Source organism: Periplaneta americana, chromosome 9 (genome assembly GCF_040183065.1).
Source record: "Periplaneta americana isolate PAMFEO1 chromosome 9, P.americana_PAMFEO1_priV1, whole genome shotgun sequence".
Lineage (NCBI taxonomy): Eukaryota > Metazoa > Arthropoda > Insecta > Blattodea > Blattidae > Periplaneta > Periplaneta americana.
The window spans coordinates 72964134-72978656 of NC_091125.1; the positions used below are offsets into that span (position 1 = coordinate 72964134).

The following is a 14523-nucleotide window of genomic DNA, read 5'->3' on the forward strand; positions in this document are numbered from 1 at the left end:
TGATATATAGCTTAATTTTGGTGTTTAAGCCGTGTTAGAGAATGGAGAGTGAAGAATGTTCATTTTCACAACTTAATTTTAATTAAATGTTCAGAGAATATAGGCAATAAGATATGCTTATTTCAAACTAAATTTTAAAGACTAAGAAATATTTCCACACTCCCATTTCAATTGAATGTTCTAGAGAACATAAATAATGATGATTCTTATTTCATGTTATAAAAATTTTAAATAATTTAAAACTCCATAGCAAAAAACCAGAAAAGACGATATGCTTATTCTACGTTAAACAAACGAAATGAAAAATATTATTTTTAAACTCTTCGATTTCATTTTAATTAATTATTCAGTGAACACAAGCAATAAGAAAAACTTATTTTTTCGTCATACAAATGAACTTAATGATTTAAAAATACTCCATTTGTCGTACTCTCTTCTGCCAATTAGAAATAGTTCCCTCCCATTTCAATTTTTAAAATAATAACAAGTAATCTTACATACAAGAAATAAAGTTTCTTTAAACGCAATTGTTTGTGTTATGTAATCTTCATCTTACGATGTTTGGTGACGTATACACGTCCGTTGATGTGACATATTAATGAATTTAAATACTATTATAGTCACAATCATGCCATGGTATGAAAGAAAAAGTTAAGAGTCGTAAGATGAAGATTACATTTGTAAAAGTTTCTTTCAACCCATAAGCAGTGCTGACTAGATCAGACGCTATGGACAGTACTCTATAACAGAGTCGCCAGTATGAAAGGATAATTCCAAGCCTTTGGCGTGAGACGAACTCGATAGCTCAGTGGTAGAGCGCCTGACTGGAGAACAGGAAGTCGCAGGTTCGATTCCCGCTCGAGGTTGTGAAATTTTTCTTTCATACCATGGCATGATTGTGACTATAATAGTATTTAAATTCATTGTTTGTGTAATGTTTACTTTTTCGTTGTCTCCTCCATCCCTCTCACAAGCTTCAGAGTATCAGATCACATTTCAGAACCCTAAGGACAAAATTAATATTCTTTCAATAAGTTATTATCACAATACTGGTACTCTCTTAAACTGATTGAATATATTGGGAATGAAATCAATAGCTTTCTCAAAATATGCTATGAAATGTTTCATATGAAACAATTATCTTGAAAAGGAAGTAAAAACGAATAAAATTGTATTAAATCTTTTTGTTTGAAATAATAATCCCTGAAATGAATAATTATAATACTTACAGTTCAAGTTCTTTATATAATTTTGTTCATGTGGAAGTTTTGTAAATTAAATTAAATTAATTATCTTGTTTATAAAACTGTTGCAGTGAAAAAGGCTTTATATATATATATATATATATATATATATATATATATATATATATATATATATATGTGTGTGTGTGTGTGTGTGTGTGTGTGTATATATATATATATATGTGTGTGTGTGTATATATATATATATATATATATATATATATATATATATATATATATATATAAAATGAGTCGCTGTTTTATTCATTTATTTAGCTAGTAAGCAAAAGTGAGTACAAATTCAAAAGTATACAACCATAAGAGTCAGGCTCGTGTACAAGGGAATCTGAACTGAAGAAATGCAATTTTAGTTTATTTTTAAAACTCGATAATGTCCGACAGTCTCTGACATGCTATGGTAGAGAGATTCAGAGATTAGCAGCAGAGACAGTGAAAGATGAAGAGTAGAAGGATGTTCTATATTTAGGAATGCAGACTGTGATTTGATGTTGTGAATGTGTATCTATTGCGTGATATGAGGACAAATTTTGAAAACTAGAAGCTAAATACCTAGGGTTAAAGTGCTGAAGAATATTTAAGAGTAAGGTGAGAGAATGAATGGTTTTCGTTCTTTGAGACGAATCTAGGTAAGCAGGTAAGCATATTAAGTAAAGGTGAGGTACTGGTACAATCAGATCTACAGATGTTGCAAATAAATCGAACACATGTATTATGAACACGCTGTAATCTTTCTGTCCGTCTCATGTTAAGGTTGTGAAGAGAGTATCACAGAAATCAACTAGATTTTTCTTCAGTGCCAACAGAAGGAAACTTCATATTCTTTTTTTTTTATTAGTTTCAGTCAAGAAATCAAAGATCCTTTTAACGAGAACAAGATACACTAGCAGTTTTTTAAGTTTTTCAAAGTGCATACGATTCTATCTGTAGAACAAAATTATTTAAAACATTATATGATTTAGGCATACGAGGTTAAATGCTTTCCTAGTTTCCATTTTCTAACTCAACGTGTAACTATAACCACATATGACACAGCAGGGTGCGAATTAATGGGGGAGGGATGGGAATTTCACCCCCCCCCCATTGGAAAGTTATCCTCTCTAATAAATTCATATTAACATCCTTACCAGGGATAACTTCTATCCCTCTCTCACAAAATATAATTTTATTGTTTTAATACGAATATACTTTATAAAGTATAAAGTAAGCAAAGAAAATAATATTGATGTATTATTATCACCGGCAAGCTGACAACAATCAATAACTTAGGAATTACACATCTTATCTTATGCCTGTTCATGGATATAATAATAATAATTATTATTATTATTATTATTACTATTATTATTATTATTATTATTATGATCAAGATGCAAGACAAGAAACTCAATGTGACCAAGCGTTGAGCTGTATCAAATGAGGATAATAATAATTTTATGTATAGTATTCTCTAGATAGGAATTTATCTCCCTCCCCCTCATCAGGAATCTTAATTCGCACCCTGGAGAGGAGTATCTCCAAATACAGACAGATTCATTGAGGGTTACCGAAGGTGCAGTTCTTAGTACAATATCAATGACCTGCCACAAACAATTGAAAAATCAGGAGTAAAGCGTACTCTTCTTGCAGATGATTTAGTAATGTGGATCTCAAAGCCAAGAAATAAAAGCACTGAACTTAAAACAACAATGGAAAATTCCTTTAAAAAGCTATGTAACTGGTATACGAGGTGTGATCATTAAATTTCGAGACTGTCTGTTGTGAGCGAAGAGATCACGTGATTGACACGTGCGTGTAGCACTGATGCTAGACGACTTTGAACATACGCAACACAAAGTTTCAAAACGCTATTTTCATTGAGACCTGTGTTACACAAAGTTTTGTTAGCAAGTGAATCCGCGCATTTGCGAAATCACGTTGACTGAAAACTGGGGAAGAGAGCCAACACAAATTCTTCGGGAAATCGGCAACCAAAACCCATGGAATGTTGAAGCAGTGGGTCAGGCGAGGTGTTTTAAGTGGCATTCGCGTTTCAGAAATAGCAGAACACCGCTGGAGGACAACAAGAGGCCAGGTTGATCACACACGTGCAACACTGCCGAAAATGTAGAAAAAATTCGACAAATTGTGAATGATGATAGACACATCACCATTAGAGAAATTGTTGACATCGTCAACATGTCATTTGGAGAGGTCAAATGATCCTCACGTCCACATCCAAATGGATGCTCCATGATGATAATGCGCCAGCTCATAGAGCTCTCGCAACACACCAGTTTTGCACCCGTAGCAAGATAGTCATCGTTCCTCACCCTCCGTATTCACCAGATTTGGCCCTCTGCGACTTTTTTTTGTTTTCGAAGATGAAAGTCAAGCTAAAGAGTCGCTGTTTTGGTACTGTGGAGATCCAACCCGAATAGCTGAAGGTGCTTCACAGGCTTCAAAATCGCAACTTCCAGAAGGCATTCTAAAAATGGGAGACGCGCTGGGATCAGTGTATACCTGCCCAAGGGGACTGCTTTGAAGGGGATGGCAGCCAAATTAAATCGGTTAATTTTATTTCAATTTACGGGACAGGTCTCGGAATTTAATGATCACACCTCCTATAGAAAATTTAATGACAGTTAACATTACCAAATCTAACTAGAAATGTTTTTCATTAAGAAAAAAGAAGTTTTAATAACAGAAAATCTTATAAAGACAAAACAATTAGAAAATTAAAGTCTCCGATTTATTATAGGAGCTATCAGATATACTCCAATACATGAAATGCAACTAATAGTTCATTAGTCTCCTATTCAATATGTACAAGAAAAGGATGCTATTATTCAATACGAAAAATTGATCACACTTCCATTTAGCAATTAGGAACTAAGATACTTCATAGTTAATCCATTTTGAATCTTGCGTACACTACTTTTAACACTTGAATATAATTAATTGGTTAACTAATTGGATTTCAGTACACATACACTATTTGACTCCACTTTTCAACACCTTTCAACAATCAAATGCACCCACATAACAGGCAGAGAAGTTCGAGATAACGCCGAGATCTAGTAGGCTCTGAGGATGGTGTGTGAAGCACCGAAACAGCTGTAAGCCGCACAAACTTACATAATTAACACGAGTAAGTCCGCTAGTTAAACAATTAATTACTTCATAGTTAACTTTAAATGTCAGGAAAACTTTCTCTTTAAAGCACACTTCAATATTACCTAGAAAATACGATTATTTTTTACGATGTATAAAAAAAAAACTAATATCACAGATACTGGTAAGTTATAATTTTAATAGCAATATCTTACACAATACGTTCTTTCTTTCTACTTACGACAGAGAACAAGAATTTTAAAATATTTTTACGATAAAAGTATCTGTAATGAATAATCTGAAATGATATATCTTCTGTACACAATACTGTTTAATAAATGAACTATTTATCTATAATGGAAATCAAAACAATTGTAATAGTTAATCATATTTAAAAAGGATGAGTTCGTGACGACTGGAAAATTTTCTTTCATCCAATAGTATTCGTAGCCTGCAGACTAAGGCCGGGTGCACACAGAATCAGACGCGACGTGACACGGCGCGGCGCGACACTACGTTTTGCTTTGCAACGCCTCGCGGCAGCTTAAAACTGTCTGCTCGCGACAACCGATTTGCTGGTTGTGGGATTGGAAAACAGGCCTAGGCTAGAAAATGGCGTCAATAATAGAGGACTGTTTATATGAAAAATAATTCTATTGTATTTGCTTATTATTTTCTAAGGACGCAAGCTCCTAAAAATCTATACGATTGAAAGAGTCTTACAATTAAAATGTACTGCACAAACGTCATTTTGTATGTTTATGACTACTTCACGACTCACAATAAAGAAAAATAATATATTAAATCAATAATGAGTGATAGTATAGAGCAGAGAATTAGGCTTACTACAAATTACACTGGTCAACAGTCATTTTGCTCCAGACATAAAACTAGCAAATTCTTACTAATTTCGACCTCTTGAATTAAAAAATAACAAGCAAAATGTTCCATCACTTCGGGTTTTCGAGATGCACAATACTGGGTGTTCATTTCAAAGTGTGTCATGACGTCACTGTTGTTGAGTCACCGATTTGAAGCGAGTTTCAGCTTATATGTCAGAGAAGTTGCATATTATTCAAGGCGTTCTTCAATCTGAACTTGAGAACGTGTCCAGTATAACTTGAACGTCGTAGCAACAGATAGCGGTCTGTACTGTCTGTGTGCTACCATAACCTCTTTCGAACTGTGTTTTGCGCCGGCAAGTCTTACACAGGGTATTTGTTATCATCGGTTGCGTACGGTAACATTCCACAACACAAATCAAATACTCCGTGTCCATGTTGACCGTCGAAGTTAATGTCAACAAATACGTAAGTAATCGTCTTAACCCTCTCCCCATATCCCGACAGTACGTATTTCCAAACAATTCACATTCCTGCCACTACCAGCGTTATCGTACGCATCGGTACATACTCTTCAGAATGAACGCTGTACCTGCTAGGCAACTTCTCTGCCTCCTAGGTAATACACCTTTGCGGAAGTGTAGGAATATTGAATTCTCTAGGCTCATCGGCTATCAACATGACGGCATACAACGAGCCATGACACACTTTGAACTGAACAGCCAGTATAATTAATTTTCTATGCATTTATTAAAAAAATTACCGTATTTCGTGTGTAACTATTTTGTTTAACAAATGTGAAGACCCATTATGTGAAAACAATATTAGTATAAGTAGGGCACCATGTTAGAAGCACTTGTAGAAAGGGAAATTATTTTATTGCTCTTCTACGAGTCTATTTCGAGGGCGTGAAACAGGTTCGCGGTATAAATTCACTTGAGTTTACCTGATTTTACTTGAGATGTGCATTTCTTTTACGGTGAGCTTTAATTACATTACTGTAGTTTATATTTTGCAATATATCACCATGTCAAAACCACTTCTAGAAGCGGGAATTGTTTTATTGCCCTTTTCGGTTCCATTTGGAGGAGAAGAAACAGGTTCGCCGTATGAAAACGCTTCAGTTTATCAGGATATTTCTGTGGTGTTAGTATTCTGTGTAAGGCGTGTATTTCTTTAAAGTGTACTTTAATGGTAATATTCAAAGTACGAATGGTTTATATGTGCGGATTTGAAGGTTGTAGCATTGCTTTTTGGAATGCAATTAGGCTACACAAAATTTTGCTGCTTTCTGTACGAATTGGACAGTCGCGCTCGAGATATTTTATTTTTATTTTATTGGGTTATTTTACGAAGCTGTATCAACATCTAGGTTATTTAGCGTCTGGATGAAATGAAGGTGATAATGCCGGTGAAATGAGTCCGGGGTCCAGCACCGAAAGTTACCCAGCATTTGCTCGTATTGGGTTGAGGGAAAACCCCGGAGAAAACATCAACCAGGTAACTTGCCCCGACCGGGATTGGAACCCAGGCCACCTGGTTTCGCTGCCAGATGTGCTGACCGTTACTCCACAGGTGTGGATTCGCGCTCGAGATAAGCATTATAAAATAAAACGACAATGACTAGAGCCAAGGAAGAAAAATATTATACATCAACTCCTTGTACCTCAAATCGCAGTAATTTTACCCCTTTTACAATTTTGTTAAAGGGAATTTTGTTAAAGGGATAAATTATAAAACTGAAGCATTTAAAAATATCCAGGAAAAATTTCCTGCTATTAATAATCCGTGGCGCTACACCCCGTGAAGAGCCCAGACCGACCAGCCGGCTGTTGGCCTCACGTCCACATGCCAAAATAGAGGTGAACGATCATCCAACTAGAATGGAGGTATTGTGTGGTTAGCACGATGATCCCCCCAGTCGTTATATCTGGCTTTCGCTACCTATCGTAGCTCCCCAAGTGCATCACGATGCTAGGTGGGCACCGGTCCCATACACTGGCCGAAATTTCATGAGAAAATTTCTTCCCCCATGAGGACTCGAACCAGCGCGCATTCCTTAACATTATCTGCTATTAGTGATTCAAAAATAAAAGAGGGAGTTCTCAATGGACCACAAATTAGAGAAATAATGGACAATCACTTCGAATCTTTGCTGGAAGAAAAAGAGACAGCCGTCTGGATTGCATTCAAGGAGATTGAATTAATTTTCTGGATAACTGTAGAAGTGAGAACTATGAAGAACTAGTGAAAAATTTGCTGTTGGCGTATTAAACTAGGAGTTGTAAAATTTCCCTGAAAATTCACTTCCTTCACTCACATGTTGACTTTTTTCCCCCGAGAATTGTGCGACTTCAGTGATGAGCATGATGAGCGCATCCATCAAGAAATGTCAACTATGCAAAAAAATACCAAGGATAATGGAGTACCAATATGCTAGCAGACTATTGTTGGACTTTAGTTCGTGATGTACCTGATGTCCAGTGTAAAAGAAAATGCAGAAAAAGAAAGCTGTAATCTTCTGAAGAGTAAATATTTAGCCTTATTGCCAATAAAACAATATTTTGAATAGATATAAATTCCAAAATTTCTCAAAAACCGTAACAACAACTGTTTTTATTGTCATATTCGTATTCAGGAGGCTCAAGTTATATAGAAAACATATATCACATGCCCAGCGCAAAAAAATATTAACATTTGTTACGCAGTGTTATTATTATAAATTATTGTTCACCTGGTGCTTTCATCTCATTTGCAATTTTTCACATATTTTCAGAAACCACATTATTCTCTTGATATTGTTTCAAAGATTGTACAGAATGTATCTTTCCTGTACTAAATCAAATAATTTATCCGCATCGAGCTCCATTATGAATAATGTGCACTACCCAACAATAGTATTTTTTGTAGATAATGAAAGCGTGCAATCATAGCCACTACTAATGCATGCGCAGTACACTGCAGCTATCAGACAGTCTCCTCACGACGAACTTCTAGCAGTCATTCGATGTTGTCTCTTTGTGTCTCCTTGTGTCTGCTCGCGACCGTCTGATTCTGTGTGCACCACATCATAAGAAATCAATGGGAGACAAGTACCACGAGACAAAATGTCGCGTCGCGCCGCGTCTGATTCTGTGTGCACCCGGCCTAAGTTAGGAAAAAGTCAGAATAGCTGACTTCCGATATTGAATATCAGACTTTCTGAAAACGATCTAATAACATGAATCTTCACACATTATAGGTACCTCTATGTTTAGCAGGGGGAAAACTACTTCCAAATTACATCTCGTTGAACAGTATTTTGTAGTGAATCTGAGTTGGGCCACATAAAAAAACTGTCTTTGACAACCTGCAAGAGACTGCAAGAACTACACCTGAAAATACGTCATTAAAAATGAGAGTAGGCCTATGCTGAAAATGGATTCTGAAATGATATGTTTAAGAAAATAAATATGTACGTAACTTAATGTTGTCTAGCATCTGCCTCAGCATACAGTAGTTTCGAAAATTTAAATGCATTTAAAAATAGTAATTAAAAAAGAAAAACTACAATATTTCACCAACTTCGTTTCCCTTTTGTATAGAAAGTCAAGACGTTTACAATTTTCTTCATGTTATATACTCGTACTTCATACAGAAAACTTAAATCTGGAAATGAGTAATATTTGCAGTGATATAGTTAAGAGTATTAAACTATTACTACATAGAAGTAGATGGAAGAAAGCTAGCATTCATTCTGATTTCTTCAGATTAAATTCGCACCGATGCACTATATATAATACATCTCACACACAATGACATGTTCTAATAGTGTATACCTATAATATCTACAAAATATATTTCTTAAAAATAGTGATATTCACAAAGTTACAAGTACAAAAACCATTACCATATATAACAAGTACAGAATTTCAGCCTTTTACTTTGCAGCTGATTAAGAGTACAGAAGATAAACAACCAAAACAGCACCATTCAAAATCACAAATCCCAAATCTGGCTATTTCTAAGTATCTGTATCAGTACGCAAATATGAACAATGTCGAAAACTTGATGGGTCTAACAAAGTTTGTGTAATACTTATAGAACATCCTCAGGAAGTACAGTTAATATTTTCTGCACAGTTGTAACGTTCTTTCTGGAAAGCACGATCTAATACCTTCAATACACGAAAACTGGTGCTAATACTGCACAATGAAACATCATAAATTAGGATGCCTGAAAGTATTGATGTTTTTCATCACGGGAAAAGATATACAATTATTAAATTGTGTGTGTGTGTGTGTGTGTGCGCGTATGCATGTGCGCATGTGTGTGCGTGTTGATGGATGGATGGATATTCCTTTTAATGGCATTATTTAGTGTTCGATGATGATGATGATGATGATGATGATGATGATGATGATGATGAATGAATTATTTAGGATAGGTACTGGATAATGCAGGAGAAAGGGAGGTATCCATCTCATATCCCTGTACGAAAAATTATTTAAAAAATACTACATATCTGACATACACATTTACAGGTAATATCATTGAATTACTGTCACTGGATGGAGGCATGAGACTTAAAAAAATTACATATGCTGGTAATTGCTAACATAATGGGCGATAAAGAAGAGGTACTGCCAAGAATAAGACACATGTTGCAACTGCAGTGAATGGAAGATAGAAAAAAAATTTAAAAAAATGAGACCAGTATATTGTTCGTAAATGAATTTTAAATGAATTGATATGGTGCTGAAGTGGTGTTCTTTTCTTAATACTGGTACAATGCTTTAGTCCGTTTTGGGTTCTTCAATGGAATTGAGGGAAGACGGTGACAGACGCTGTAGTAGGATCACAATACTGAAACATATGAGAAACCACTTTAATTTCACACCGTATGACTAATTTGAACTATTTAGCGTCAATATTCTCAATTATTTGCACTACGTCACGAATATAAATATTATATTTGACATACAAATTTACCTATATTCTGCATAAAAAGCTATATAAATATTTATCCAGTGCATAAAACAATAAATTAAATATTGCAAAAAGGGGATGGACTTTTCGCACATTGTCTGAGTAAACTTATTCTAAAATACTACAACACTTAATCTGGCTCTGAGTTATTGAGTTGAGGCCTTGCCTAAATTTTTTTACATGATGATTTCGACCCTTCACATGATGTCTAATATCTATGTGCATTCACTCACGTTATTATCTGATGTAACTCCTTTCAAGTGCACAGTCACTTCAAGTGCACATTCTTCATGGAGTGACTAATGATTTTATGATCTGAACTGTTAATAAATCTACATAAAAATTCAAAACACTCTTAATAGCGAAGAACATTAACAAAAAAAAAATGCTTCTATCTCAGGCAGTGGTTTACATGAAATATTAGTTTTTGCAAATTAATGACAAACAACAATTTAAATGTTACGCGCAAATTAAATTTTAATCCAATATCTTTAATCAATTTATTAATTAAAAAAAAAGCTCTCGAAAAAGATAATAGCGGTGTTTAGTTATTCTCTTGCTTGAAACAATGAAAATTCATATAAGTGCAGAAATGGCAGATACAGACTTACATGTAAACAAAGGCAGTGGAATGCAAGAGAGGGAACCTATACTTTTATGTGTGGAATCTTTCCGTAGTCACAAATTCTGGCCCCTCACTTTATACTACATAGATTATAAAATACAGTCGCAGGAGAAGGAACTACCAAAACTATTATAATATAAAAGTACACTATGTCTGTCTCAATAGAGCTGTTTGAAAGATTTGTGAACTCAATTTATTCTTCAGAATCTGAGGTTACTGCTAGCATGATGACCTTTTATTTTCCAAAAAAGATTCCTTGGAAAGCAATACCCTTTTAGCAACACTCCATCCAATTTTTTGGAACAAATGTGTCGCATGCCTACACTTTTCTAAAATTATTGCAAAGGATTGTGTAATAGTTCATATATTTTTAATCAAACAGTAATGGTGAAATCTGCACTGTACAGGGCAAGTGATCATAATTATGATCTTGTGTTCTGCTTGTAACTGTAGATCAGAATGCGTTCAGGGTGTGCTCTGTGTGCATTTCCTCCCTGCTCGTCTCTTTCTTTCTGCGTGTGTGCATGCCATGGATCAGAATAATTTGTGATGCAAACATTTCCTCCCCTCTCGTCTCTTGCAGCACTAGTCCACTGGTACAGACTCACAATGCATGCGGTAGGCTTACAGTTACCTGTGGCAACAGAATACATCGTTTGCACACGTCATCGTCCTCACCCATTAACTGATAACGTGAAGCGTGACAGAGAGGTATTTCATTTTACAATTTAAAATTACCCTAAAATATTCTACGTAGTAGAGATACAACAGTGCTATATTACGCTATCTACAGTAAACAGTACTTCACAGGAGCAGATTAGATCTACAGAATGAAGAAAAAGTTGTTGAAAACGTAAAGGACATTATCAATCACTCCAATTAAAGAGTTCATCTTAAGAATCTGCTCTCAGTTCTGTTCAGGTTTTTGAAAATTCTGATGGCAATTCCCGTGTCAACATCAGTAGCGGAGAGGTCTTTCTCAGCTCTTATGAAACTGAAGACGCACTTGAGTTCAACCATGGGATAGCAGAGATTAAATTCTGTGAGCCTTCTACATTTCTACAAGGAGTCTGCTAAGGTCCAAGATCTGAAGCAGATGACAGATGCTTTTGTCAAGAAATGAGCAATGAAAATAGACATTCCTTCAGAAACTTATTTGTGAAGAAAGTTTTATCGTTGTACTTAATTTTCTCCATTAACATACGAATGTTCTTGAATTCAAAGTAATGTCCTCATTAAATATTTTTGTTTGTTTTTCACTACACATCACTACCATTCTTCATTAATCATGATGAAGCAGCTGATGTAAATGGAACGAAACAAGTTTCTTCCATTTTTTCATTAACTCATATTTATATCACCCAGGATTATACTGTCATTATACAGAGTGATTCTAAAGTCACTATACATTTTAGTGATATAGTTACTGAATATTTTTTTCTTGTAAGTAATGTGACAGAATGCTAACCAAAGAAGAACGAATAGCTGTTGTTTCTGCTTGTCTCTTTGGAATGACATGAACAGGTGTGGGCAGACTTCACCCGTAAATTTAGGAAACCAGGCCCCACCAAGCTGGTTATCAAGAACCTAGTCAATAAATTCCTTCATACTGGTAGTGTCGCAGATGAAGAATGTCCAGGGAGGCCGGCCATAATGCCAGCAACCATGCGAAGTGTACGGGATCATACATAGCCCTTCTGCATCTACCAGGAGACTTAGTAGGGAGCTTCATATTCCTCAGAATACTGTGTTGAGAACTCTCCATTACTAGTTGCACCAACGTGCATTCCACATAACAATTTTATGCAAAATGTCTTGTTTAATGAAGAAGGTACATTTCATATCTGTGGGCATGTGAATATACACAATTGTAGGATCTGGGCAGAGAAACAACCAAATGCAGTACAGGAGTGGCAACGGGACACACCCAAAGTAAATGTGTCATTGAGGATAATGAGGTCAATAGTTTACGGGCCCTTCATGTTCGCAGAACAAACCATTACTTTAAACATATACCTCAATATGTTAGAATAATTTTTGGAGCCCTGAATGGTATCTGATTGGATGCTGTTGTTTTTCAACAGGATGGAGCACCATCCAATTTTGCCTTTATTGTTCGTGACTACCTAAATCAAGCTTTTCCCGACAGATGGATTGGTCATGCCTCGCCAAGGATGTGGGCCCCCTGCTCACGAGACCCGACTCCCTTAGACTTTTTTGCCTGTGGGTTTATCAATCTAAGGTTTACCAGGTGAAGGTCCACAGCATTGAACAATTAACACAATGGATTAGAGCCGCAGCTGCTGAGATTATACCAGTTATTTTGGAGAAAGTTTTTCGGTCTGTAGTGGAGCGCTGTGTGTCTAGACATGCAATACATGAAATGTACTTAAACTATTATTATGACATACGTTTCAGTACTATTGCATATGGTGTAATAAAATCTGTTTATATACAAACTGCATAGTGACTTTAGAATCACCCTCTATAAAGGTTATGAAGTTTACCTCAATCTTGCCCCTCCCTCCCTCAATAATATAAAGTCAGCGCCACTGGTAGTTTGATAGCTTCTAAGTTGAGATTTGTGTGAAAGAGAATAACTCAGCCAATCACATGGCAGGAATGATGCGATAATGGGCGTCAAGAATTGATAAATCTAGTTGTAACATTTTCCGCCCTTAAATGTAGCTATAGGTTGCATTGTAAAACCTGTCTGCAATATGAGAATTTGCGCTACAATTACATAAATAAGAGTGTTAAAAAAATACAAAAATTTAAGACAATCGAATTTTTTCCATAATCGATCAATTAGGGAACCAACAGAACTGTTTATTCCTTAAGTCTCATAGGCTTCTCGTTCGGAATATTCAAGTTTTCTTATGTTGCTATTTACCATGAGTCTCTAAGATCACACAGCAACTATTAAACGAGATCTGCCACGGCCGAAGCAGGTACTCTCCCCAGTTAAATCGGTTTTGTAACCACGGCACAAAAAAAAATCAGTTTATTTCTCCGTCATGCCAATTACAATAATTTACTCTTGAAGCTGAATCATATTAATTTAATTTATGAGTCACTTGTGTTTTATATGGATGTAAGCAAAGTTCCTTGGTTGCCCTCACTGCTGACGATTTGGATATATCCTGGTTTCTGAAGTAAGCATTTTAAAAACTTTCGCAGAGATTGTTCGAGCCTGGCACGTATTTAATATAATTTCTCTTCAGTCAGAACACGAGATCTACTAGATTTTCTTTCATTTAGAATGGGGCCTGTTTCTTCAAATTTTCCTCTAATTTATGAATTGTAGTTCTGTTAAGAATGTTTTCATTTGAGAACTCATGTTGAAACAAAGAACAACACTTTCGTTACAGTAGAACAGTACCTGTAATAATTCTTCACTAGAAACACTCTTTACAGTAAACTGTAAATATTCACACATTCACAGTAGAACAGCATGTCTAGGCCTGATTAAATAAAGCTTGTGTAACTTATTACCTGCAGGCCAACTATCCGACCTTCCTTCCTCCTGCCTGCCAGCAATAGCAAATGAATCACCCCGAGTTCAGCATGGGTTACAAGTGATGCGCCACTTTAGAGATTCCCTGTACATCAGACTATTATGTTCATGTTAAAGTCTGCATTGTAAATCTAACCCAACAATTAAAGAAACTGAACTTGTATTGATGGATTCATTCAATCAGCAGTGGTGAAATTTTGCCTGCCAAAAATCTGG

The 14523-nt window shown here is 35.5% G+C and overlaps 1 protein-coding gene across 1 annotated transcript in view; it reads right to left on the reverse strand.

Moving 5' to 3' along the window:
* Positions 1-3971: 3971 nt before the first annotated feature.
* The window catches only part of LOC138706091 (probable peptidoglycan muropeptide transporter SLC46), a 58346-nt gene continuing 47794 nt past the window's right edge, over positions 3972-14523 (reverse strand). The window contains exon 10 of the mRNA XM_069835042.1: positions 3972-10042. Within this exon, the coding sequence (XP_069691143.1) occupies positions 9973-10042 (70 nt within the window). The 3' untranslated portion in view covers positions 3972-9972. The remainder of the gene's footprint in view (positions 10043-14523) is intronic.